Source organism: Macaca nemestrina, chromosome 1 (genome assembly GCF_043159975.1).
Source record: "Macaca nemestrina isolate mMacNem1 chromosome 1, mMacNem.hap1, whole genome shotgun sequence".
In the NCBI taxonomy this organism is placed as follows: domain Eukaryota; kingdom Metazoa; phylum Chordata; class Mammalia; order Primates; family Cercopithecidae; genus Macaca; species Macaca nemestrina.
Window position 1 is genome coordinate 55196363 of NC_092125.1, and position 27541 is coordinate 55223903.

Below are 27541 nucleotides of genomic sequence, written 5' to 3' on the forward strand. Positions count from 1 at the left end.
CTGTAGTTTTAAGTCTATCTGCACAATGAATTGAAGTTACTATTTCCTTTTTTAAACAGTATATCTTTATATCCCAGCAAATACTATCATTCCTTACATATACAAAATACAAGAGTTCAGTGAATACATTGATTCAATGAGTGAATCATCGAACAAAATTAATGAAATAAATAATAAATAAACCAACACATGAAAATGTAAAAAATGATTACAAATCAACACTTTCTACTACTCTTTAAATTGGTCTTTGATTTACTACATTTATATATACTATGTACATTTTGCTAATCATGCGCAGGACTATTAAGTTAAGTCTCTTGGCACTTTAGAACATGTCTGTTATTTATCATTTGCCCAAATGCCTAATCCAAAAACATGAATTATTTGAACGTTTTACACTTAGCAACTAACCTCAGTTAAACTTGGATATCTAAATTATATTAAAAAGCTGATGTTCAAGATAGCACATACCACCTTTAAATAAAATAATATTTTAAATGCTTAGTATGATTAGAAACAAGTTTAAATTCTGACTGCAAACATTTCCTAACAATTGCTGTCTTATTAAGTATAATATATAGTCAGTATATTTAGCTCTCAAAGAGCCTCAGCAACCAAATGCTAAGATTTTTTATTAATTATTGTTAACTTGCATGTCACCTCCCTGGCCTTTGAATTAACTGAAAACAAGGAGGAAAAAATATGCTTGCTGAATTCTTTTAGGTCCATAGAGATGCTACAGAATGTAGAGAAAAACAACTGGTTAACCTAACTTCAATTAAACAAAGTAAATTTAAAAAGTTACAACTTTCCTCAGAGACTTAGGCAATGTAAATTATGAAACATTTTGCTTTTTCACTTACTTTTGCCACACTTTCTCTCCAAGGTGTACACTTTTGTAATGAACAGTGAGATGATCCCTACGACCAAAACATTTTCCACATTCTTCACACTGATGAGCTTTTTCACCTTAAAATAAAGACCCAAATATTTTGATTATAATATACCTTTCAGGTTTTTATCCCCAGAAACAAACTATCAAACAGTAAGATCACATGATGTCAAATATAACAGGAAAGTAAAGCCACATTTTATTCTGCACTATTTGCTCTATATTCCTTACTCAAATAACTTTCTTCAAAAATTTATGCTTAATTTCATGGATGTGAATCTTTTCCCCGCTTGGAAAAGGAATCAATAGCCTTTTGCTGTATACTTCAAATCATACCTTTCAACGTAACAGAGCAAGATAAATGAAACTACTTCAAAACTTAGGCATTTAAAAAAAAAAATATATATATATATATATCAAACACCTCAAATTGATACACATTAAGATGAGGCTGTCTTACTGTTTATAAAAAGGACCCAAATATTTTCAGATCTTTGTACTTTTAAAAGATTTTTCATCTGTGAGGATTTCTTATGTTTGCAATGAGCCAAAATATAAATATAATGAAAAATTCGACGTAAGTCCAATTTCTCATCTCTATTCTTACATTTACTTACAAAGGCTTGGTTTAAAAAAAACAATCACTGTCTCAATACCAGTGTGCAATTAAGGCATGTGGCCTCTGAGTTAGAAATTAAGAATTCTCCTCCTAAAAATAAAAAGGCATAATTCCAATGGAAAAAGTCATCTGATTTTTAGTATATCTTAGAAGTGGTGATAACAACTGCAACCTACCTCACTGAGATCATTTCAGAAAATAATTACTATCTGTTGCATACTTTATATTCAAAAATTATGTTTAAAATAATAATAATAATCACCTGTTCTACCGTGCTCATAGAGATGGCTCTTTCCCATTATTGTGCTCACAGAGTTGGCTCTCTTAGCACTTCCTGAACATCAATCTGAGAGGAAAATACGAAAGAAATCCCCAGAATATAAAAATTATACAGTATAAAGATCTGAAATTGGTCAGGATTATTAAGGTACTCTTCTCCAAAAACAGAGTTTCAAAATTCACTATAACATACTTTTAACACCCAATTTTAATCATTTCCCTTTTAACATGTAAGTTTCACCAACTTCTCAAATCCAATCAAAATCAGAAATATTATCACAGCTTCTCCCTTTAGGGAAGTGTCAATAGCAATTATTAGATATATCCATGTAATATGCAAAATGCAAATTTTGAGAATTTATTTAAAATTAAACTTTAAACTACACTTTACAGTCACAAAGGGCAACCAAATAATTAAAATTACAGTGACTATGTCATAAAATTATGTCCCTTTTGGATGTTTTTAAAAAATGTTTTAGAACCAGAATTACAAAGAAGTGACGAGCATAAACCAAATTATTAAACTTATAGCCAACATAAACATAACATCATATGATGTTCTTTTCAGGTATTTAAAAAGTATTATGTTCTTTTCAGGTATTTAAAAAGGATTTTGGAACTAGCATTACAAAACACGGTATACCTGAATGTATTTTTTTGTGCTTTGTAAGGTGATCATGACGGATAAATGTTTTTCCACATTCATCGCACTCATATCTTTTATCATCATGATGTACTCGTAAGTGAAGTCTGTAAAGAAAAAAAAATTGAACACCATTAAAACTGGTGACACAGAAGGGAAAAGCTCAATAATGAATAAATGATGAATAAACAATGAAAACTGGGCTGTCTACTCAACTACTCATACATTATTGGCTTTATTTCTATGACCTTCAGAGTCCTTTTCAGTCTTTTACCACCTGACCCCAGGTCCCTACTCATCTCTTTCAAGAAAGCATTTCAACATTTGTATATGCTCAAACCACTTCTCAACATTATTCCTTCCCATCATATTAGATCCTAAATCTGGTTCACTGAATCTATCAAATGTCTAAGGTTATTATTTAGCTGACTGACCAAGACTCAAAAATATCAAAAGTGTAGTAATCAGAAAGGAATTAGAATCAGACAAATGAAGTAAGTGTACAAGTGACTAAGCATATCATGATAGCAAACGATACAGTAAATGATATGGTTTGGCTCTGTGTTCCCACCCAAATCTCATCTCAAATTGTAATCCCCACATATTGAAGGAGGGACCTGGTGGCAGGCAACTGGATCTTGGGGGCAGTTTCCCCATGCTGTTCTTGTGACAGTCAGTGAGTTCTCACAAGGTCTGATGCTTTAAAAGTGTTAGTAGTTGCCCCCACTCTCTCCTTCTCCTGCTTCACCTAGGTAAGACGTGCCTTGCTTGCCCTTCATATTCCTCCATGATTGTAAGTTTCCTGAGGCCTCCCCAGTCATGCGGAACTATGAGTCAATTAAACCTTTTTTCTTTATAAGTTACCCAGTCTCAGGTATGTCTTTATAGCAGTGTGAAAACAGAGTAATACAGCAAATAATGGAGAATTTGCCCTATTCTAGATAATTGTTATCAACCACAAACTGATATTTAATCATTTTCTATCTTTTATAAGAACTCCACTTCATGAAAATTACATTTTACTGCTTTTCTTCACACCAATAGAACAAAATGGGGCCCATTTTATAGTCACCCAAAGACAGTATAAAAGGCTTAGATTATTAAGATTAGTTTAACTTGAATGAATTTTATCTCTGGAGCCTCCATCTCTCTACATATTCTAATGAAAGGAATAGCTTTCCTTTGCAAATTGCCAAAATAAGTGTTGATTTTACCAAGACCAACTGACTAGACTACCTCTAAAGGAGAAGTATTCAATTTAAACTTAAAACAAGATAAACAATAAATGAAAGTGTATACATTAAAGCCTTATATATAAGAACAATTTAATAAAAATTAAAATTGTACACACATTTCAGAATTAGTTACATTATTATTTATTTAGAAAAAACTTTTCATAAACTGCAAATATGGTCAAGGATTCAACCATAAAAATAACTAAATAAGTTATAATCATTATTAATGCACAAAAGACTTTTGAAAATTGAGAATAGGGAGATTTTTGTTTTGCCTTACTTTTATATTAAAATATTCTTTGATAGTAAAGAGTGGAGAAATGCACTAAGTTTAACTGAATTTTCATTCAGAGAAAAGTAATGAAATAAATATTTAAATAATGCCTTAGTAAAGCCTTCTGCAAACTTGGTGTGAGAAAATATTTAATAATATTTTATACCACAGAATAAAGATAATAAAATGTTTAGTAAAAAAAAAAAAATCCAAACAGTAAAGTTTCTGCACAACTTTGCATATCATAAGGACTAAGAAATGTTTCAATTCAACAAAGTAATAAGAAAATAGAACTAAAATAGAGATATAATTCCATCTTAATAAAGGGAAAAAATGGTTTTACTTACCTATATGAACTTCCATGACGAAAACTTTGCCCACAAATACTACAAAGGTGAGGCTTTTCTCCACTATGGATTCTCAAATGTTCTTTCAAAGTAGTTCTGCATTAAAATATGTATATTCAAAGATTTTTAAAATGCCAGTGTATATAGTAAATAGATTTGTGGAAAACTTACTAGAAAGGTATTCAAGCTAACTGATATTATGACAATTCTCTCCTCTTTCTCCTACAATAATTTTGTCCTTTACTATTCTCACTAGTATATAAACATGCTCATTATAGCTCTCTCTCCTTAAAAACAAAAAATACTTCAGCCTCATTTGCCATTGGTTTGCTCAGAGATTTAATTATACAAGTAAAGCAGACTTTCAAGAAGTATAATTTTAAAATGCTCATTATGACACTGAATTAAATTGATCTGAATTTTGATAGAGAGGGCTTAATAATATTGAAGTAATCCAGTTTATCAGTACTATTTCTTCCAAATATGTGCTTAGTATTTGTTGAAAAAATGTTGTAAAGCAAATAAAATGTTGTAGGTATTTCTAACTTCCAGGTGCTGATGTGAAAAAGAAACCTATATACAGAATATAATTATTGCTGTTCCTAAGTCTTCCAGCCCCACTGGCCCTGGATGGGCTACTATGAAACCATTACTCCTCAAAGTACATCACTAGCAATTCCTACAGTTCTAACCTTCAAAGCTTCCCCACATATCTAAAGTGCTGAGTAATAATGGACAAAGTTATTTTAAGGGGAAATAAAGCAAAAGGGAAATATGACTGACCTCTGCAGGCTTTTAGCTATCACTACTATAGTCATGTACTGTATAATGACATTTCAATCAATGACAGACCATATAAACAATGTTGTCCCATAAGATTACAACGGAGCTACACAATTCCTATAACCTAGTGGCATCATAGCACAATACGTTACTCACATGTTTGTGGTGATGCTGTTGTAGACAAACCTACTACATTGCCAATTATATGTAAGTATAGCACATACAATTGTGTCCAGTACGTAATTCTTGATAATGATAAGCGACTATGTTACTGGTATGTATTTACTATACTTTTTATCATTATTTAGAGTGTACTACTTCTACTTATTAAAAAAAAGAAAGCTAACTGTAAAACAGCCTCAGGCAAGTCCTTCGAGAGGTATTCTCTAAGAAGGCATTGTTACCATAGGACATGACAGCTCTATGCATATACTGCTCCTGAAGACCTTCCAGTGGGACAAGATGTGCAGGTGGAAGACAGTGATACTGACAATCCTGACCTGGCGTAGGCCTAGGCTAATGTTTGTGTTTGTGTCTTTTGTTTTTAACCAAAAAAAGTTTAAAAAGTAAAACAAAAAAAATTTTTTTAAATACAGAAAAGCTTATATAAAATAAAATATCTTTACACAGCTGTACAATTGTGTTTTAAGCTAAGTGTTACTATAAATAAGAAAGTTGAAAAAATCAAAAGTTTATAAAATAAAAATGTTACAGTAAGCTGCTGTTAATTTGAGGGAAAAAATTTTTAATACATTTAGTGAAACCTAAATGTACAGTGTTTATAAAGTCTACATTAGTGTACAGTAATGCCTGAGGCCTTCACATTCAGTCACCACTCACTCACTGACTCCCCTAGAGAAACTTCTGGTCCTGCAAGCTCCACTCATGATTGGTAACCTACACAAATACATATATTCTTTTTTATATTTTATACCATTTTTACAGTACTTTTTCTATGCTTAAGTATGTTTAAATATATCAATACTTACCACTGTGTTACAATTGTCTACAATATTCAGTACAGTAACATGCTATACAGGTTTGTAGCCTGGGAGCAATAGGCTGGCTAAACCACATAGCCTACATGTGTAGTAGGCTATACCATCTAGGTTTGCATAAGTACACTTTATATGTGCGTGATGACAAAACTGCTTAACAATGCTTTTCTCCAAACATAGCCCTATCATTAAGCAGCGCATGACTGTACTTGGTTTTTATTTCAATCTCATACCTAGTAAGTTTAAAGGATGAATCTGAAATAAAAGTAGAGTTTTGCCAGTAGATGGTGCTCTTCTATAAGGCCCACCAATATGACAGTCTGTAGCTATACCCAGCTTTGAGGAAAATATCCCTAAAGATATTCCCAGATCTCTACCTATTAAATAGTTGTAGTAAAAGATAGAAAGGTTATCTTTGGGATTCTTGTTTTGCCTTGTTTGCTTTTTCTTTTTACAGAAAGATCTTTAAGGGGAAAAATGAATGTATAATATATATAATAAACTTTATAATTTATCAATGCGTAAATGTTTTCATATAGTATACTGACTTTCCTATTTGACCATAGTATCTGCTATTTTAAGAACATGGCATTTCTCATTTTTTAATTATAAAACTCTTATATACTGCAGAGTATAAAAAATTTATAAGTACTGTTTAAAGAATAGTAAACACTTATATGCAAAATAAGAACATTACTAGTACCTTAGAATGTCTACCCCTACTCCTCCCTGATCTCATTCTCCTTACCACCCCCCTCAGAAATAATACATATATAAAGAATAAAAAACTAAACAAGATATCATATGCTTTTGAAAACCTGAGTAACAAGCACAAACCTAACAATATTGTCACTATTAGATAAAGGGCCCAGAAGACAGTACGAACAGGATCTCCAGATCAGAGTCTAGCTCCTTCTGGCACATCAGTAATTAAAGTGATGAAAAGTACTGGAAAACAAAGGTTTCACCATACTTGAAGTATCCGGCAGAGCTAGAATAGACCAGCTACTGAAAGTCTGGCAGAAATAGAGTCAAAATAAGTAGGCTGCTCTATATATTTTCCTTCTAAGCTTACCATGACCTGCCTCTAATTCTCATGGAGAGCTCGAAAAAAGACATTTCTATGAAATGAGTATCCTCAGTTAAATCAAGGAAAAGGGCATAAAGTATAAGAGTAGGAACCTTATTAGCACACAGAGGTACTAGACAGAGGCACAGTACAGGTAAGAAATCAGACCTTTCTAGCATTCTGTTCCCTAGTTAAAAGAAGAAACATGCTAGCAGGGACAGTGGCAATAATCCCCATCATGTCTTGGGTCATACTACTAACAGTCCACCCATTACATATGCTGTACACCTGACATCCTGGGATCTTCTTTCACCATCCTCCTGTGTTCTGTCTTTGCTTCTCTCCCATGTTATAGCTATTTCCCTTGTCTTCCTCTTTATGAGTTTATTCCCTCATTTTGGTGGAGCACACCCAAATGGTAGAGCACACCCAGTAGCTTTATGAGAAAGAGTACATTAAAAGCTTATTTTTTGGCACCACGAAAATATCTTTATTCTGTCTTGAGATTTTATTGGTTAGTTGAGAACAGAGCTCTAGGTTGAAGATTATTTTCATTCAGAATTTTACAGGTACTACTTTATGGTCCTACTTCTAGTGTTGATGTTGTTAAAAGTCCAAGCAGTTCTAATCAATGTATGTGACTTTTCTCTCTCTCTAGAAGCACAGAAAACCTTCCCTTTGTTCCCCATGTCTGAAATATCATAGTGATGTACCTTGGTACAGGTCTATTTTCATCTAAGCATATGATACGTCATTTCTATCTGGCAAACTCATACCTTTCAGCTCTGGAAATCATCTTGAATTATTTCAGTGGTGATTTTTCCCCCTCTATTTTCTCTGTTATTTCTTTCTAAAACTCCTATTATTCAGATGCTAGACTTGCCTGATCCTTTAATGTTCTAGGCCTTATTTTATATTGCTGGCTTTTGCTCTACTTTTTGTCCTTTAACCCTCTCGTTGAGTCTATACTTTGGCCATCATGCTTTGAATTTCTAAGAGCTCTAAATTATTCCTTGAGTGATCCTTTTATATATCATGCTTTTCTCATTTAATGGATTCTGTATCTTCAACTGAGGCAAAAAAGTAATTGTTTACTTCTTTTGAAATTTTCTTCTTCCTTAATAATCTGTTTCCTTAAACTTTTTTTTTTTCTGTTTCTCTGTGTTGGAAACTATTTTCTATGTTAAAGGTTTTCCTCTTATGTATCATGATCCTTGACCATCCGCTCTTGATTAAGTATGATAGGCTAAAAAGTTGATGAGAAGGGCAAAGGACATAGATGGTCTTGATAACTCAGCCTTCACTGTAGGTGATCTGGATGTACCACTTGTTAGGGAATACATTTGCCCTTAGGTGCTCAGATTTTCAGGAAACAGACTTCGGATCTGCTGCCTGGAGAATAAAATCTAAAAGCCAAGATATTTGCAGAGATAAGGCCTGAAGATCACTGCTTTCAGCATGCAGAATATACCCCATCATGTAGCTATGTGGCATACTTTGGTCTAGCAATACTCTTGGGAGAGGGACAGGTGTCTACTAGCAATGGCATGAGTAGATGGTGGAAGAGAATCCAATGATATTAGTTCTAAAACTTCTAAAGTTTTTAATCTAGTGCTCCTTGTTCTGCCTCTCCTTCAACCCAGTTCCGAGGTACCTAATACTGCCACAGATTCTGTGATGTAAACTATGTTCTCACATTTCTGCATTTCCACTTTGGGGTTTGTCTTTCTTAGATCTGCTAAGTCAATTGCCACTGATCCATCTGTTTTATAGCTTCCAAATTTGTGTCATTCTTGTTACATTTCTGTTGTCCCTATCTTTGTAGCTTATTCTTTTTAAAAAACAAACAAAAACCCTTAATCTAGTTTTAGTGGGGTTTCAGAAAGACATAAAATATGTACATTAAATCATCCATCTAAAACCTGCAAATCTTGACTCCATATCATCTTCCATAACATTTGTGTAATTCCTTTTTTCCTTATATTTCAAACTAAAGCACAATTCATGCATGTTGTGTCTTACGTTACCCTAATGCTTATAAATCATATTCATTGATAGTACTAGGATGTTTCTGGGTGTGCAGATAATTCTTCACCTTTCTCGTACTGATTTTCCACAGATAAAGCAAGTCCATTTTCTCTTTCCACCATGAGTACATTCTATATGACGTTTCAAATTTCCAGTGTCATTAAACTGGCGACCACATATATCACATGGAAAAGGACCTAAAAAGGAAAAAAAGTGGGCATTTAAAGTTTAAAGAGGAGATACTAAGTTAAATTTAATAGGTATGCTGTAAGTTCATGCCTATTCTGTTGGCACATATGTCATAATACACTGCAATTTCTCTTCTAGGTTGTTTATTCCTAGAATAACATTTCCATATCCCTATAACCAAGTATAGGGCTCAGCATCTAACAGACAATAAATGTTGAACAAACTAATGAGTTAACAAATTGAAATGGCCAATTCCTTGTTTGAAATCAGACTGGAACAAAGTAGAAATGGCTGCACACTAAAGTTTTTGGGAAAGTGCGTAATAAAAAACTTTGGAAGAACAAATGGAGGACTTAAGAGAGTTCATAGTTTGGAAATATTTCTATTTGGTGGTACAAAATTAAGCCCAGGCCTCTCATAGTAATACTGACATTAGTTGGATTTGGAATTTCACTATGATTTTACCAAATAAACAACTGGAGACAAGACAGGGTTCTACTGACTGACAAAATCTAAGACAGACAAAGAATGCGTAAAAAAGAAGTTTAATAAATACAGAAGCTATATATTTGCAAGAAGACGTCTCAGTATATGGAAGGACAAACTGAAGAAACAATTCTAATGAATTAATCATAATAGCACAATAGAAAGAAAACAGAATTAAGACACTGAAATTCAGAAACATAACTATAAGCAAAATTGCTTGGTAGCCACAGTAGATCTGGGTAAATTTCCATGTGTTTTACACATTAGTATCTTTAACGTATTCTCATTTAAAATCTCTAACATTTCATTTTTCATGGCTCTAAACATTTTACTAATTTATTAACTCATTCAACAAGTATTTATTGATTCTTAATTCACATCAAGCACTGTGTTAAGTATTATGAAAAATCTCTCCACTTCTTCGGAACCAAAAAAAGGCTCTAAGACATTGAGAAAAGGAAAGTCAGTATTTACATAGCTGAAAAATAAAGGTGAAGTAAATACAAGTGCCAAAATAAGGTTATTATGCAAAATATGTGGTTAGTCAAAGAATGAAATATCTACTAGTAAAACTTTTAATAAAATATGACTATATGTATAGCTGGAGGTTTCAGCTGGGCAAAGGAAGAAATGAAGCATTCTCTTCAATGTTCAGTTACTTATGAGGATTCTTCAAAGAAAACAACAACTACATTTTTTTCCTATACTGGATATCCAGTTTTGCATGTGGCTAAACCTATTTAAACAACCTCCCAGGCTCAAGCAATCCTTCCACTTCAGCCTCTCCTCTTTTATTTATTTATTTATTTTTATAGACAACATCTCACTAGGTTGCCCAGGCTGGTCTCGAACTCCTGGGCTCAAGTGATCCTCCTACCTCTGTCTCCCAAAGTACTGGGATTACAGACGTGAGTCACCATGCCTGGCCAAGATCTGACTTTTAAAAGCCAAACTACAAATTTTACACATATATATTCATATATATTAAAAATTCTTCTCCTTTAACTGTTCAGATTGCATTACTTACATATCTTTCCCCCTGATTTAACAGAATATATATTCCTAATGTAGACAGTATGAGTACTGTTTTGAATAACCTAAAGCAGATGTTATCAAAATGTAATATCTAGATCATTTGCACCAGCACTACCTGGGAACTTGTACCAAATGCAAATTGTACAAGTTCCAAACGCAAATACAAATTTGGGGCCATACTCTAGAACTATCTCAATCAGATACTCTGGGAAATTCATTTTAATAAGGTCTCCAAGTGCTTGTGATATACACCAAATTGCATGATGCACTTATCTAAAGTATACAGTGATACAAGGGAACAGAAGCATAGAGATGGAATGCAAAAGAAGCTCTCTCTCTATATATATATAAAATATTGCTTTGTGTATTTTATATTTGCATGTATACATACATATGTAAACATATGTACACACACAAACACAGAAAATACTCATAAGAATACTCTATTCGGTGTATTTTCTGAAATAGTAGTGGCCCAAAATGCAAAGCTACTATGTCACAAGCCCTATTTCTCAAAGGTCTTGGAAAGACTGAAAATTATAATACTTGAAATGACAACATATTCAGAGAAAGAGAATGAAAACCATGCCTGGCTCTACATTTGGCACTTACACAGTAACTCTTTTAATCCTCACAACAGTATCTAAGAAGTATGTATTAACTCCATTTTAACAAAAGAGGAAGTTGGAAGTCTGAGAGGCTGTTCCAGATCACATAGTAAGTGGCTAAGTCAGACTCAGAAAACAAGCCTGGCTAGAAAGTCTTCTACTTCCACTTCCACATCATGCCACACTTACTAAACTTTTTCTTCTATTAAATGTCAACTTAACCCAGTAAATGTCAACTCTTATTAAAAATCATACAAATTACCTAATCAGTTGTAAAATATTTGTGTGTACACAGTACTAAAATGTAATGATTTATTTACTGGTTAGATTACCTATTGCACTATAATTTAATTTGGCAGAAATAGTATCCCCAGGTCCTAACACTGAGCTGATCATACAGTTAGCAGTTGTTCCATAAATATTTACTATTTTGAATGTTGAATGTACTTTCCTTGTGTATTTTCTGCCATAAATATTAGATAGTAGGTTAGCTAAGCCTTTCTGCCTAACATTTCTGGAACACCTCTCTCATTATTGGTATGCTGCAGGATGATAGAAGAATCTCTTAACAAGTCATAAAAATCTTTTAGTTCAACCACTTCTAAAGAATGCCCTTTTCAACAACTCTAACAGCTAATAAGGTAAGTTCAGCATATGCTTGTATACTTGTATAATTTCACTGATGGGCAAGTAACTATTGTGTAAGACAAGTTAGTTTGTAAGTTCTAACACTTAAAAAATTATTATATTTCCCTCTGATGTTTCTACAAGGTGGGACCAAAAAGATTACCTAAAAATTTTCATATCAAAAAGAAAGAAGTGCACCAATTCTCCAATACAAACTACTTTTTTTGGAACTAAACTAAAGAAATTTCTCCCATGAAACAGAATCAAGAACATGTCAACTACAGTTTGGTAACTATAAAAACTGTTTCTACATGATGGCTTCTTAGAAATGCTGAAACTGGATACTGTGAAAGAAAACAACTTAGTAAAGGCAATTTGGAGAGATTAAGCTTCAGGTAAATAATCTTCCAGCATATACTAGTCTTATATACTAAACTCACAAAGATTAAGACTCCCTTGTTGCACAATAGTGCCTTGAAAGTATTTGAAGACAGCTGCTCTATCTTCCTTTCCTGGATAAAATATTTCAAGGACCATGTTTTTCACATGATATGATTTCAAGACTCTACATCACCAAAATTACCCATCTCTAAAATATATATTTGTCAATATCCATCTTAAATGTGGTATACAGAAATGAATGCAATTTTCCAGATCAATTCAAAATCAGACTATTATTTCCCTAATTCTGAAAAACAGACTTTTATTAATATAGTTTAAAACTACACTGGTTTTGTAAATCATATTATTGGTTCACACTGTGTCCAAAAAGCCTCTGCCTTTATGATCGTCTGTAAAGTGAGTACTTTGGATGATAAACTACTTTATAGTTCTTAAAGACTTAATGACTAAAAGATCACTCCCTTAAGTTTACAACTATTTGGTTTGTTTGTTTATTTATTTATTTATATTTTTGAGACAGAATTTCGTTCTTGTTGCCCAGGCTGGAGTGCAATAGTGTGATCTTGGCTCACCGCAACCTCTGCCTCCTGGGTTCAAGAGATTCTCCTGCCTCAGCCTCCTGAGTAGCTGGTATTACAGGCATCTGCCACTATGACCAGTTAATTTTGTATTTTTAGTAGAGTCAAGGTTTCTCCATGTTGGTCAGGCTAGTCTCGAACTCCTGACCTCAGGTGATCTGCCAGCTTCAGCCTCCCAAAGTGCTGGCATTACAGGCATGAGTCACTGCACGCAACCTAGTTTTGTATTTCTTAATTAATTTTAACATAATTTGTTTTGACCTATTGTATAACATATAGATTTTTAAAATATGTTTATTTTCTAGTATATTAAATACCCTTGCCAGCTTTATGACATCTATCAATTTCATAAGCAATGAAGTGTATATTTTTATTTAAGTTGTTAACAAAGGTAATGAATTGAACACGGAGAGGGCCTCTACCTGTAATGACAAAATTCATTAGTGGGATTAATAGTCATAAATTTACCGAAGTATACTGCTATCTAGACCACAACTCTCCACCTTGGCGGTAAGCATTAGGGAGGTATTTCATTAAATACTATAGTGAATTCCAAATATATTAAGTTTATTCTACTCCTTGAAAAATTATCTTTTTCCAAAATAAGAACGTCTCATCCTAAGCACTCACAAACCTATGCAACGTCAACTATGAATAAATGCACAGCTTATGCCCACTGGCACATTTGTCATCAAAAAAAGGAACAAAAAAAAAAACCCAACACACACAAAAAAAACACATTGACACATCTCCAAGAACTGTGACATATACAGTACTCCTTCCAATTTATATGACTTTCTTTGCCTAAGCCAATACTCAAGGTTCACTAATGGTAGTTCAACAATCTCCCAAAATGAAACATTTAGGAATAAATCTAACAACATAAGTACAAGATCTATATGAGAAAACTACAAAACTCAGATGAAAGAAATCAAAGAAAAACTAAACACGTGAAAAGATATCCCATGTTCATGGAAAGACTCAACTTCACAACATGATCTATACATTCAATGCAATCCCAATCAAAATCCCAGAAAGTCATTTTGTAGATATCAACAAACTGATTCTAAAGTTAATATGGAAAGGCAAAAGATCCAGAAGAGCCAACACAACATTGAAGGAGAAGAGTAAGGTTGGAGGGCTGACATTACTTGGCTTTAACACTTACTATAAAGTTACAGTAATCAAGACAGTATAGTATTGGCAAAAATAAAAATAAAAAAAATAGATCAATAGAACGGAATACAGAGCCCAGAAACAGACCTACATAAATATGGTCAACTAATCTTTCACAAAGAAGCAAAAGCAATACAATACAGCAAGGATAGTCTTTTTAAGAAATGGTCCTAGTGCAAATGGATATCCAGACCAAAAAAAAAAAAAAAAAGAATCTAGACACAGACTTTACATCCTTTGCAAAAGTAAACTCAAAATGGATCACAATAATGTAGATGACCTTAGGTTTTGCAATAACTTTGCACAGTCCATGAAAGAAACAATAGATAAATTGGACTTAATTAAAATTAAAATTTTCCTCTGTCACAGAAATTGTCAAGATGATGAAAATTCACAGATTGAAAGGAAATACTTGAAAAGAAATATCTGATAAGTGTTATCCAAAATATACAAAGAACTCTCAAAACTCAACAATAAGTAAACAACTTGATGAAAAAATGGGCCAGCTGGGCATGGTGGCTCATGCCTGTAATCCCAGCACTTTGGGAGGCCGAGGCAGGTGGATCACCTGAGGTCAGGAGTTTGAGACCACTCTGGGTAACCTGGTGAAACCCCGTCTCTATTAAAAATACAAAAAACTTAGTTGGGCGTGGTGGTGGGCACCTGTAATCCTAGCTACTCTGGAGGCTGAGGCAGGAGAATCACTTGAACCCAGGAGGTGGAGGTTGCAGTGAGCCAGGATTGCGCCATTACACTCCAGCCTGGGCGACAGAGCAAGACTCTGTCTCAAAAAAAAAAAAAAAAAAAAAAAAAAATTGGGCCAAAGAACTAACAGACACCACACCAAAGAAGATATATAGATGTAAATAAACATATAAAACGATGCTCCACATTATATGCCATCAGGAAAATGCAAATTAATGCAATGAGATACCACTACAAACCTATTACAATGGCCAAAATTTGGAACACAGAAAACACCAAATGCTGGCAAGAACATGAAGTGACAGACATTCTCATGGGAATGCAAAATGATACAGCTACTTTGGAAGACAATTTGACAGTTTCTTATGAACTAATTATACTCTTACCATCTGATCCAGACCTTGTTCTCCTAGGTATTTAACCAAAGGAACTGAAAACCTAAGTCTACAAAAAAGCCTACATATAGATGTTTATAGCAATTTTATTTATAACTGCCAAAACTTGGAAGCAACCAAGATATCTTTCAGTGGGTGAATGGATAAACTGTGGTATATCCAGACAATGGAACAAAGTCCTCCCTAGGTATCCGTGAGGGACTGGACTGGTTCCAGGATGGCCCGGAATACCAAAATCCATGGATGCTCCATTCCGTTATATAAGGTGGTATAGTATTTACATGCAAACTATGCACATCCTACCATAAACTTTAAATCATCTCTTGATTACTTAATACTAATATGATGGAAATGTGATGTAAATCACTGTTATACTATATTTTAAAGTGTATTTTTTTAATTGTTGTATTGTTATTTAATTTAATTGTTAATTGTTGTTTTGTTATTTCTTTTTTAATATCTCCGATCCACAGTTGGTTGAATCCACAGACATGGAATTCATAGATATGGAGGGCCAATTGTATCGTTTAGCACTATACTAAGTGGAAGAAGCCAACCTGAAAAGGCAACACAGTGTATGATTCCAACCATATGATATTCTGGAAAAGGTAAAACTATGGAGACAGTAAAAAGATCTTCAAGTAGTAGATGAGGTATCTAAAAAAAATGAACCATCCAACAAAGTACAAAGGTCAGTGGTTGCCAGGGGTTGGTGCGGGAGACAAATGGAGAAGCACAGGGAAATTTCGGGGCCGTGAAACTATTCTGTACGATACTATAATGATACATGTCATTATAGATTTGTCTAAAACAACAGAATATACAATACTGAGAGTGAACCCTAGTTTAAACTAGAGTCTTTGGATGATTATGATGTGTCAATGTAGGTTCTTCGATTGTAACAAATGTACCACTCTGGTGAAGAACTGCTGATAATGGGGGAGGCTGTGCATATGTGGAGGCAGAGGGTATATGGGAACTATCTATTCCTTCCTCTCAATTTTGCTGTGAACCTAAAACCACTCTTAAAAAGTCTTCTAGAAGAAAAAGAGTAATTCAGCTGTAGAAGGCTCCTCCAACATGATGTGATAATTAAAATTGTCATGGCTGCCTTAAGAAAAAGTAACTTGCTTACCCAGATGGAATTTTTCTTGATGCTTTAACCGAGCAAACCGTGATTTAAAATGTTCTTCACAATAGGTACACTTAAAAGGTTTATCTTGAGAATGTAGAATCATATGTTCCTCCAAGTGTGGTCTTCGAGTAAAAGATTTCTTACAAATCTAAATTAAAATGCAGACAAAATGTTAAGAGAACCTGAATTAAAAATTGTAATACTAAGCTTGTAATGAGAAAAAAAAAAAAAAAAAAACATGTAAATTCAATAAACAGACTTTTCTCCCAACAGTAAACTTACAAAAAGTAAAACTAAATTCTAATTGTGCAGAAAAAAAATGCTCTAGAGGAAGTAAGGAATGATTTTAAATTAGTACTAAAGGTAGCTAAATTTCAACTCTTTGCATTTCTAGTAGAGATATAGAATAATCATACTATCTTAATTCTAGTCAGAATATCTAAATCCATCAAATATATTATTTTTTAGTCACTTATATGTCAGGAATAAAAGGTTCTTTTTTTTCAGTGTTGCCATATATTTGAATAAAAATCTGAATAAGAAGCCACAGAAAAAGTATTTTAAAGTGTATCTCTTGAAGTGGTCAGTCTTTAAAAATTTGACATTCATCAGGTTTTTTAAAAGAGAGGTAGGCTGCTATAGTAAGAGCACCAACAATAATGACATAGCACATACTATATACACCAGGCACAATGCTAAGTAATTCATGGATTATTTCTCTTAATTCTCACAATAATCCTGTGAGACAGATGCAATTGGCATTATTATTAATGTTTTATAGCCAAGAATGATGAAACTTAGTAAGGGGAAGACACTATCTTATGCAGATTCAAACATTGTAATTAATAATTAACTTCAATTTCTAGAAGCTGAAATCAGAGAAATTGTGAGAATTTTGCTGTATATATAAATTGAATCTTGGATTAAAGAAGGCAAAAGTAACAGCTAGGGATGCCTTTAAAAAAGATTCACCTAGCCTGGGCACAGAGGTTCACACCTGTAATCCCGGGAAGCACTTCGGGAGGCCGAGACGGGTGGATCACTTGGGGTCAGGAGTTCAAGATCAGCCTGGCCAACATGGTGAAACCCCATCACTACTAAAAATATAAAAATTAGCTGGGCGTGGTGGTGTGCACCTGTAGTCCCAGCTACTCGGGAGGCTGAGGCACAAGAATCACTTGAACCCAGGAGGAGGAGGCTGCAGCGAGTCAAGATCACGCCACTGCGCTCCAGTCTGGGTGACAAAGCAAGACCATCTCAAAAAAAAAAAAAAAAGAAAAGATTAATGTAAATACTGAAAAAATACTTAAGAGGTACTGTAGAATAAAGATGTCCATAAGTACAATGGTACTCCTCCTATTGAAAAATGGAATCTAATTCCCTTCTCTTTAAATCTACCCAGGTTGGAGTGATTTGTTTGGCCAACAAAATGTAGTAGAAGTGATTTTCAGAGACTTCTGAGGCTATGCCATAAAGTCTAGTAGTTTTTATCTAGGTTTCTTGGAACACTTACTCACTCTTGGAACTTAGCTGCTATGATAGAAAGAAGCTCAAGAAGCCTCAAGAAAAGACCAAAGTAGAGAAGAACTAAGGTTCCTGGTAAACAGTCCTTGCTGAGATTCTAGCCAGGAACAAACAGCAAGTTACCTGTCCCATGGGTGGGCCACTTTGTTTTGTTTGACAGTCTGGCTGTGTCACCCAGGCTGGAGTGCAGTGGTGTGATCTCGGCTCACTGCAACCTCCGCCTCCCGAGTTCAAGTGATTCTCTTGCCTCAGTCTCCCAAGCAACTGGGATTACAGGCATGTGCCACCATGCCCAGCTAATTTTTTTTTTTTTTTTTTTTTTTTAGTAGAGATGGGGTTTTGCCATGTTGGCCAGATTGGTCTCGAACTCCTGACCTTAGGTGATCTACTAGCCTGGGCCTCCCAAAGTGCTGGGATTACAGGCGTTAGCCACCATATCTGGCCTTGAGTGAGCCACTTTGGAAGTATCCCCAGACCAGACCAGACCATGCACTAGCTGAAAACTGTTGAGTGACTTCAGTTGACAACAAGTGGAACAGAAGAATTAACCTAGCAAATCCCTGCCCCAAATGTGGATTCCTAACACACAAAAGGGTGAGACATATCAAAATACTTATTTAAGGCCACTAAGTTTTGAGATAGTTTATTATGTCAACAACACATACCCAGAAATGAGGGAGAAAGTCTAACATTTTATATTCTGTGCAACAGTAATGTCACAGTTTACATATATAACCATAAATACATGGTATGGTGATTACAATGAAAATAAAAACTAGGATTTCTACTTCTTAGGTCCATCATCTAAAAACTAACCCATACCAGGCTTAATTTACAAAATATATTAGAATAATTTTATATAAAAGGAAAATTCTAAAAGTGAAATAAGCTAAGTCACATTACTTTAAAACCTAATTATTTCCCCAAAAGACATTTCATTTACTTTGGTTTTCTAATTTGTTTTAATTAAAAACTCTTACATCACATTTCCAACTTTCACTCTTAGTCTTCTTAATGGAAATAAATTCTTGTGCATTTTCTGGATGAAATCTATCAGAGGAAAAGAAAAGGGTTATTAGGAAAAGGTTATATTAGTTAAAGCAATAGTCCATGTGAATATGTTGACAGTAATTACCAGGATCAAGTACTGATTCCTTTCATAATGAGACAAGTAGGCACAGGTGAGCTCTTTAAGGAGGTATCATTATCATTTTAATAAATGTATATGTATACCTAAGTTTATGCAGAAATAATCAAATAAAAGTATAATCATCTTTTAAATACATTCAGGAACCTAGTTCTTTATACATAAACTGCAATGTAATATGTCTGATTTTTTTTTTAGTCCAGATTTCAGTAAATTTAATTTTTAGAGTTAAATATATAATATTCTATTAAATATTCTTTATCTCACAAACTGTTACACATTAAACACAATGTTGAGTATAAGAATAAATTTCTTGGCCGGGCATGGTGGCTCACACCTGTAATTCCAGCACTTTGGGAGGTCAAAGCGGGCAGATTACTTGAGCCTAGGAGTTTGAGACCACTCTGGGCAATAAAGTGAAACTCAGTCTCTACAAAAAATATAAAAATTAGCTGGGCATGGTGCGTGCCTGTAGTTCCAGCTACTCAGGAGGCTGAAATGGGAGGACTGATTGAACCCAGGAGGTAGAGGTTGCAATGAGCTGCGATTGTACCACTGCATTCCAGCCTGGGCGACAAGTGAAACCCTACCTCAAAAAAAAAAAAAAAAAAAAAGAGAAAGAAATTTATGAGTATAAAAACCACATATTCTGAAGACATACTTGCCAAAACCCAAGAAAGAAAACAGGATAATCAAAATGCTGTATCTCAATGAATGTCCAATGAAAGAATTGGAGATAAGCACTTTATAGATGTTTTTAGCTTTCTACATATTTAAATTAAAAGGCACAATAAAGTATATTATGGAAGCAAGATAATACTTGCCTCTTAACATGCTTGGCTAAAGTCTTCTTGCTTGCATGAAGTTTATTACAATAAGGGCACTTGTGCTCCTTCTTATGAAATTCTGTTTCATTACTGTGCTTCTTTCTGTGAACAGTTAGGTTAGACTTTGTCGAATAGCGTTGGTGACAAATATCACACTCAAAGGGCTTCTCACCTGTGTGAACACGGGTGTGGCTCTCATATTTTCCTATAAAAAAAGAAAAATTAAAATTAAATTTAGTACATTTGCTATACTGTGATTGGAATTTGACAGTGGAATAAAATCTCATGGTTTAGCAAACTTAATGTACACACCTAAATCCACAAACAAAACTAGAAAAAAGTTTACCTAAATCTCTACCTCTGATAAACCTAATGACTTACTATTTTGAGCTTACTGTTCAAAGTATAGTTTTCCTCAAAAACTTGAGTCATTAAAAAAAAGTTATTCATGATCACACATTTTAAAAATTAAGAGGTTTGATACATTTTCTGAAAACTGTTGGCAAATTCTCTGAACCTTACATTTTTAAATGTATTTTAAAATTTAAAATTAACTTTTAGCAAAAGATCAATTCATCATTTAAGATTTATTATGTTCATATTTTCAGTATCTCTGTGGGTCCCCACACCTGGATATGGATACTGGCTCTCTAAATAGAGGGTTATGTGACCTTGGACAAGTAACCTCTATATGCCTCAAATCTTCCTCATCTGAAAAACTGAGATAATAACAGAATTTACCTAATAGAACTGCTGTAATAATAAACAAATTCATACACATAACACACTTAGAACAGTATCAAACACGTAAGTTATCAATTACTGTTGTCTATTATTATTACTGGGTAATCTGTGTACTGTGAATGTGCACATCTGGTCATTTGAATTAGAAATTTCGAAATATATTTCCAAGCAAAAGGCAATAAACACAGGAAAAAAAAAATCAACATGAAAGGTAATTCTTAATTAAAAACTTAGCTTTGCTCTCTCCTGAAAAATAAATGTATAAATAAATTTTTCTTCAGATGAAAACTAATGTGAAAGTATAGCATTTCGGTCATGTACTTTAAAAAGGATATATCCTATGTATAACATGAAAATTATGAAAAATCCAAAATATTCCAAGGCCACTGAGGAAAAGGTATAATCATAATTATGTGCCTACCTAATAAAATAAAATAAATTCACTAATTTTGTAAATATATCTATATACAACTGATTTTATTAAGCAAGCAATATTATATTATCTAAAAATTAGTTATATTGCACTTATCACAATAAAAAAAAACTGAGGAAAGGAAACCAAGGTATTTTCCTTAAGGTAAGGGGAAGGGTGTTAATCACAAGCAAAGAAAACAGAAGTATAATGAAAAATTAGGTATTTAGATGTAGAGCACAGTAATGGTATATGCATACCTGATATGCATATAGTCAGAAAACTCAGTCAATATTTAGGCATCTCCTAAATTAGCTACGTGATTTAAATCAAGCTAATAATTTAACCTCTCTTTACTTGAGTTAGTAACACTTCATGGGGTTGTGAGAAGTAAATACGTTAACAAATACACACAACAACACTTAAAACATCCTGGCAGAGCCAGGCATGGTGGCTTATGCCTGTAATCTCAGCACTTGGGGAAGTCAAGGTGGGCGAACACTTGAGGTCATAAATTTGAGACCAGCCTGGCCAGCCTGGCAAAACCCCAAGTCAAAAAAAAAAATTCCCAGCACACGGTAAGCACTAATAAATATTAACTGTTATCATTATTATCATACGGGTTACTAGTCATAATATGGACATGTAGGTATACCTCAAATATAAATATGGATGCATCCGATTTATGAATGAATATCTGTTATAACAAATCAAACAGGGGTTTCAGCTCTGATAACGTTGTATACACTTGGCTCTTTTCCCTTGCCACTGCTAAAATTGCTTAGTATCTCTGTTCCCTCTCTGCTACTGCTAGAGTATACCCAACCATTTACACATGCATATACACATCCTACCAACACCACCTCCCCTGCTGTGTTCAAGGAATCAGATCAAATACTGAGAAAAGACAGAGGTCACTTTATGGATTTTTTTTTAAGTATTCCTTTATTGTGAAGGTTTTCATATTTCAGTTTTAACTCACCTTTTAAATTATGTAAATAATCATACTGATATTTAAAAAACTATAAACAAAAGTATACAGTCTGATTTTTTAATAACTAAACTTGGTGATTTTTGGAACAGGTCCATTTTTAACTGGGGATTGACTGCGCAGGTTTAGCACTGATTCTCAAAATTGAGAGACAACTTATCAACCTCCTACTGCTTAAATCTTCTCATTTTTATTTCTTTTTTTTTTTTTTTTTTTTGAGACAGAGTTTTGCTCTTGTTGTCCAGGCTGGAGTGCACTGACGCGATCTCAGCTCACTGCAACCTCCGCCTCCTGGCTTCAAGCGATTCTCCTGTCTCAGCCTCCTGAGCAGCAGGGATTAGAGGCACATGCCATCACACCCAGCTGATTTTTTGTATTTTTAGTAGAGATGGGGTTTCATCATATTGGTCAGACTGGTCTCGAACTCCTGACATCAGGTGATCCGCCCACTTCGGCCTCCCAAAGTGCTGGGATTACAGGCATGAGCCACTGCACCCGGCCCTCATTTTTATGTCTTACCAAAGTAGCAGCATAATAAAAATCTTAAAGTATGAAAAATTTTTCAACAAATCATTTACTTGCTATGAAAATGCCTTTGCTGAAAAGATGTTAAATTAACAATTAGCAGCATTTTCCCTCTATTGAAAATCGAGAATTTCTTCTACGCATGCAAATAAAAATTAAGTTACTTATAGCTAAATACGAAGTCATTGAAATGGCAGTTGAATTAAAAATTAAAATCACTTTGACTATTAAGTTTCCATTTCCCTACATACCAGGAGAGATAAAGGTTTAAGCAAGGAAAAAAAAAAAAGAAGAAGAAGAAAGTTTGTGAATATAAACTGAAATAGCCAAAATTAGATAAACCTCATGATTTTTTTAAAAACCATTTTAAATAAATTGAGCAAAATCAAGCAGACCAATGATAATACAGAAATTTGAATAAGTAAAATAATCTTTTAGTTATTAATTCAAATTTTATGCACATAGGCTTTGCATGGCCTGTTATTGCCATGGATTTGAATTTCTGAACAAGAACAGGCGAGAGAACTTTTGAGGGAATGCTGGACCCAAAAGAGCTAGGTAGATCTCTAGAGACTAGTGGGAAAATATATGCTAATCTTTGATTTTCATATTTAAATCATTTGGTAGGTTTGTTTTTTTTTTTTTTTTTTTTTTTGCCAGTGGGGAGGGCACTCCTTAGCACAAACAGTAAACATCTACAACTGTTTCTCTACGTTTACGGAGTGGGGCATTCAATAATAATGTATAAATCAAAATGTTCACTTCAAACTTATCAAAGTTTCAATTTAAAAAACAGTATTCCTTCATAGAATATTAAACTACACCCAAGCATTCCTGATCGTGAACAGAAAATACATAACATTTTATAACATAAGAAATTTTGTCCACAGCATTTTTCTGAACTGAATCCCAATATGAATCATGTCTCAAATCAGGAGTCATAAATTAAAGATATTTTCACATGAACAAATTTGACCTTATACAGAATTTATTCCCACATGGGTCATATTACCAATGTTAGATTTTGTATGCAGTTTTTACAAAGAGAAATATCACCAGATGAGTTTATTATATATCTGATATTGCTACATCTTAAAATGTACCTTGAAATAGTCATATGAGTTACTCTAAAGAATATGTAATTAAAATACTTAGCCTTAGAGAGTTGTGCCATTGTTATAACCCTTTTCTATTAAGAACTAAGCGGAATATCTGCAGGATGCACTAGTCACATTTTTTTTTTTAAAGGTATAAAACATGTTCTACCTCTAGAAGAGATTGTGAATTTAATCTAAGGAAAGATTTTAGTTCTCTGTGGAAACAATAAAAAAGATGAATTATCCAAATTTTCTCTCTCACCCCATCTGTCATCTCCCTGCTTTTGCCTGTTTATCCATTACATTTTTGGTGTAAGGGGAAAGATCAAAGGATTCTTATTTGCATGATAATTTGCTGAGAAGACAGCCGGTAACCTACGGAAAAATATAACTGGCAGAAAGGATAAAAGATGTAAAGTAATGGAATCAAATTAGTAGATTACATATTGTGGAACTAATGGTTCCAGCAGAAGGTCTCAAAGCTTATGCATCTCTCATAAACCAACCCCAAAAAAGCCAAGTTAGAAGCTTAAAGAATGCTAATTGGCTGTAAGCCCAAAGTCAAGTCAGATACCAACTTTTCAACTTAGTTCAAATAAACAGCTGCTTACTAAAAATTTACTTGAAATGACCTGAGATGTTACAAAGAATACTAGCCAAGAGTAAGATACGTAACTCCCAGGCTCACAATCTAAGACAGATAAATAACCCAAAATTGGGGTGGCATTTAAAAATTCTACAAAAGGAATGTGGATGGTATGAGAATAATGACGGTGGCGCTCGAACTCCTGTGTTATTTTTTAAATAAACTGTACTTCTAATAATAAAGATGGTAAGAGAGGTCACTTAAGACACATGGATCTTCTGCTAAATACTCTTTTCATTCTACCCATCACTGGTCCACTTAGTTTACATTCAATGTATTATAACTCTCTGCTTTACTCTCATTCTACACCCCACTCCCAATGCCACTCATCTTCCAAGTCTAAGCTATATTATCATTCTGGTCCTTTGTCATATGCTCCTTCTTATCTCCCTGGCTCTTTTTTCATCCCTTTTTCCAATTTTATTCTCCACACTGAAGCCACCATGATCTTTCTAAAATTCTTATACGCCATGGTTTCCTTTCTAAAATTCTTTTCAACGGTCCCTATCACCTACTGGATAAAGTCCAGTCTAGTTAAGTTATGTTGTCCAAAGTATATGCCTTTGTAGAGTATACAAGACATACAAAATCTGACCACCACTTTCTTGCCCACCTTCATCTCCTGTTATTTTCATTATGAAAATAACACCTGACCACCTTGAAACCACTCACACTTGAGCAATACAACATACCTCAATGCCTTTACACATGCTGGTCCTTCTGTCTTGTAAACTGTTACCTATTCTTTGAGTCTTAGCTCAAATACTATCTGCTCTGAGACACTTCTCCTGATTTCCTTAGTCTTCTGTAATTATCCTGATAAAATTATCTTTATTGTAACATGATTGTGTTTTTTTCATGTACCCATTAAACTCTAAGTTCTTGATGACAGAGAGTATATCATTTCATATTTGTTTAATAATGTTTGGCAGCTTAGAGATAATAAATATGTTAGAACACCTATATTTTGTGCAATATTTTAAGTGATTCCCAAGAATTACCCCATTTAATCCTCATAATAACCTTTCCCTACCTCATGAGAAGGTACTATTAGCATCACATTAGCATCATCTCACTTTACTTATGAGGAAACAAAAACACAGACAGGTTAAGTATCTCACCCAAGAACACGATTCCAAAACACCCAAGCAGTCTCATATCACTGTAACTCATGCTTTTTAACTAGCAATGTATGAATAAGATATAGATAGATATAGATATACTAAGGTAATAGAAATGAGAAACTACTGGTGAAAAGCAAGCAGCAGGGCTAAACAAAAGAGAGGAATGGGTAAAAGAGTGGCATAATGTAAAATACATTCAGAAAGATCAGTCGGAAATAAACCTACAATGTGACCTATTGACTCCCACAATTATCTGGGCTGAACTTGGAAAAAAAGGAAGGGGAAAGGGAAAGGGACAGAAGGGAGGGAGGGAGGGAGGGAGGAAGGGAGGGAGGAAGGAGCGAAATGTCCTCCTCTTAGTAAATTAGCACCTCAATCTTGAGCAGTGTTTTCCCAAATTGTGCAGAAAACTGTAGTTTCCTAGGATGCTCAAAGAAGTACCTCCAAAATATCTTGTGGTAAAACGATTTAAGGAAATACTGGGTTAAGCAAAATCAACAGGTTTCTTTACTAGAGAATCGGGCAGTTAATAGATTGTGAATTATATAGTTCCCAATCTTACTTGAACACAGAACCCTTCTTTTATACAGCATGTCACAGGACTAGTGAATGGGACGGTTTGAGATATTTGTGTTCCACCTACAATACCATTTGCGAACTCATCCCTATTCACTCATCTCCAAGTCAAATTAAGACAATTAAGGCAGAATACAGGAAGCGTGCACTAAGAGTACAAAGTCTAAGAAGTCTATTGGAAAGATGAAATGTTCTCAGATACTTCAACCCAAAAAGCTGTTCTCACCTCTATACACATCTTCACAGTATTTGTTTACAGCTCTACAACAGCATTTTATCCAGTCTAACTTTAACAATTTACTTGTATACATATGCTCTTGGAATTGTTATTGAAGAAGTTTTTTTATTCGTTTGCACACAGGCTCAGTTAAAATATTAATAATTATTAAATTAGATTATCCAAAGTGTTATGATTCGGAGAGAAAATTATCCCAAAAAAATTATAAAAAGCAAAAAGTAGATACCACTGTTATCTCAGCATATAATGCAACCTATTTTTACAGCAAATGATCACCAATTTCTTATAAAACCAATTTCCACCTATATCAGTAACATAAGTAAGGTAACACTGTAAGACATATGGGGATATATTAAACCGGGTAAGTAATTTTACCAGGTCAGATTGCACTAATGTTTTTATCATTATATGTGGTAGAATATATTTCACGATTTCATAACTTCAATTTACCTGGAAGCTTAATTGTTGCAACTGAAAAGTTCATATTAGAACAGTTCACATAAGACACTTCCAAGAATTACCTTACCTAGCAAATATTAGACAACTTGAAATTAAATATATACTGACATAAAACTTAAAATGATAGACTACATTTACAAATTCTTTTCCAATAGAAGAAAAATTGATTTATTCATTATTATAACAACCAAAGCTTCTTGGCCTTTTGGCTAAGGTCACATGTATAATATAACCAGAGTGCTACTAACTAGGATACTTCCCAAAGTCTTTATCTACAGTATTAAATTACATTCATTTCAATTTTATCCTTCACCATAGTTTAATCTAAAACATCCCCTTTCTATTAAATAGTGCTAGATACTGGAAAAGTGACATTTATAACTCATATATTACCATGCAAGGGGAAAAGAATATACAAATTACTAAATGTAATATAATCTACTTTTCTTTAATGACTTAAAAATAGTACCTATCACTGGAATTAAACTGGCATATAAATCAAAGCTCTACATGATAATTATTGACACTCTGGAGTCTTTCATATCAAATGACATGATCTAATGATGTGTCACTGGGACATGAAGAAAAGTAAAGGCTAATATAAATACTTAAGTTAATTCCTGAATCACAACAAATTTAAAGTAACAGGATAAACACTATTGAAAACCAAAGTATTCTCCCTACATAAGCAGTCTTTTTATAAGCGATCTTTTTGATTAGAGATAGAA

At 33.7% G+C, this 27541-nt stretch overlaps 1 protein-coding gene across 1 annotated transcript in view; it reads right to left on the reverse strand.

The window, feature by feature from the left end:
- LOC105484657 (zinc finger and BTB domain containing 41) overlaps positions 1 to 27541 on the reverse strand; it is a 51795-nt gene that overhangs the window by 22266 nt on the left and 1988 nt on the right. Inside the window, exons 3-9 of the mRNA XM_011746490.3 lie at positions 19999 to 20206; positions 19008 to 19077; positions 16504 to 16651; positions 9235 to 9364; positions 4290 to 4385; positions 2434 to 2540; positions 864 to 969 (exon numbers count right to left, since the gene is read on the reverse strand). Coding sequence (XP_011744792.1) covers positions 864 to 969; positions 2434 to 2540; positions 4290 to 4385; positions 9235 to 9364; positions 16504 to 16651; positions 19008 to 19077; positions 19999 to 20206 — 865 coding nt within the window. The remainder of the gene's footprint in view (positions 1 to 863; positions 970 to 2433; positions 2541 to 4289; positions 4386 to 9234; positions 9365 to 16503; positions 16652 to 19007; positions 19078 to 19998; positions 20207 to 27541) is intronic.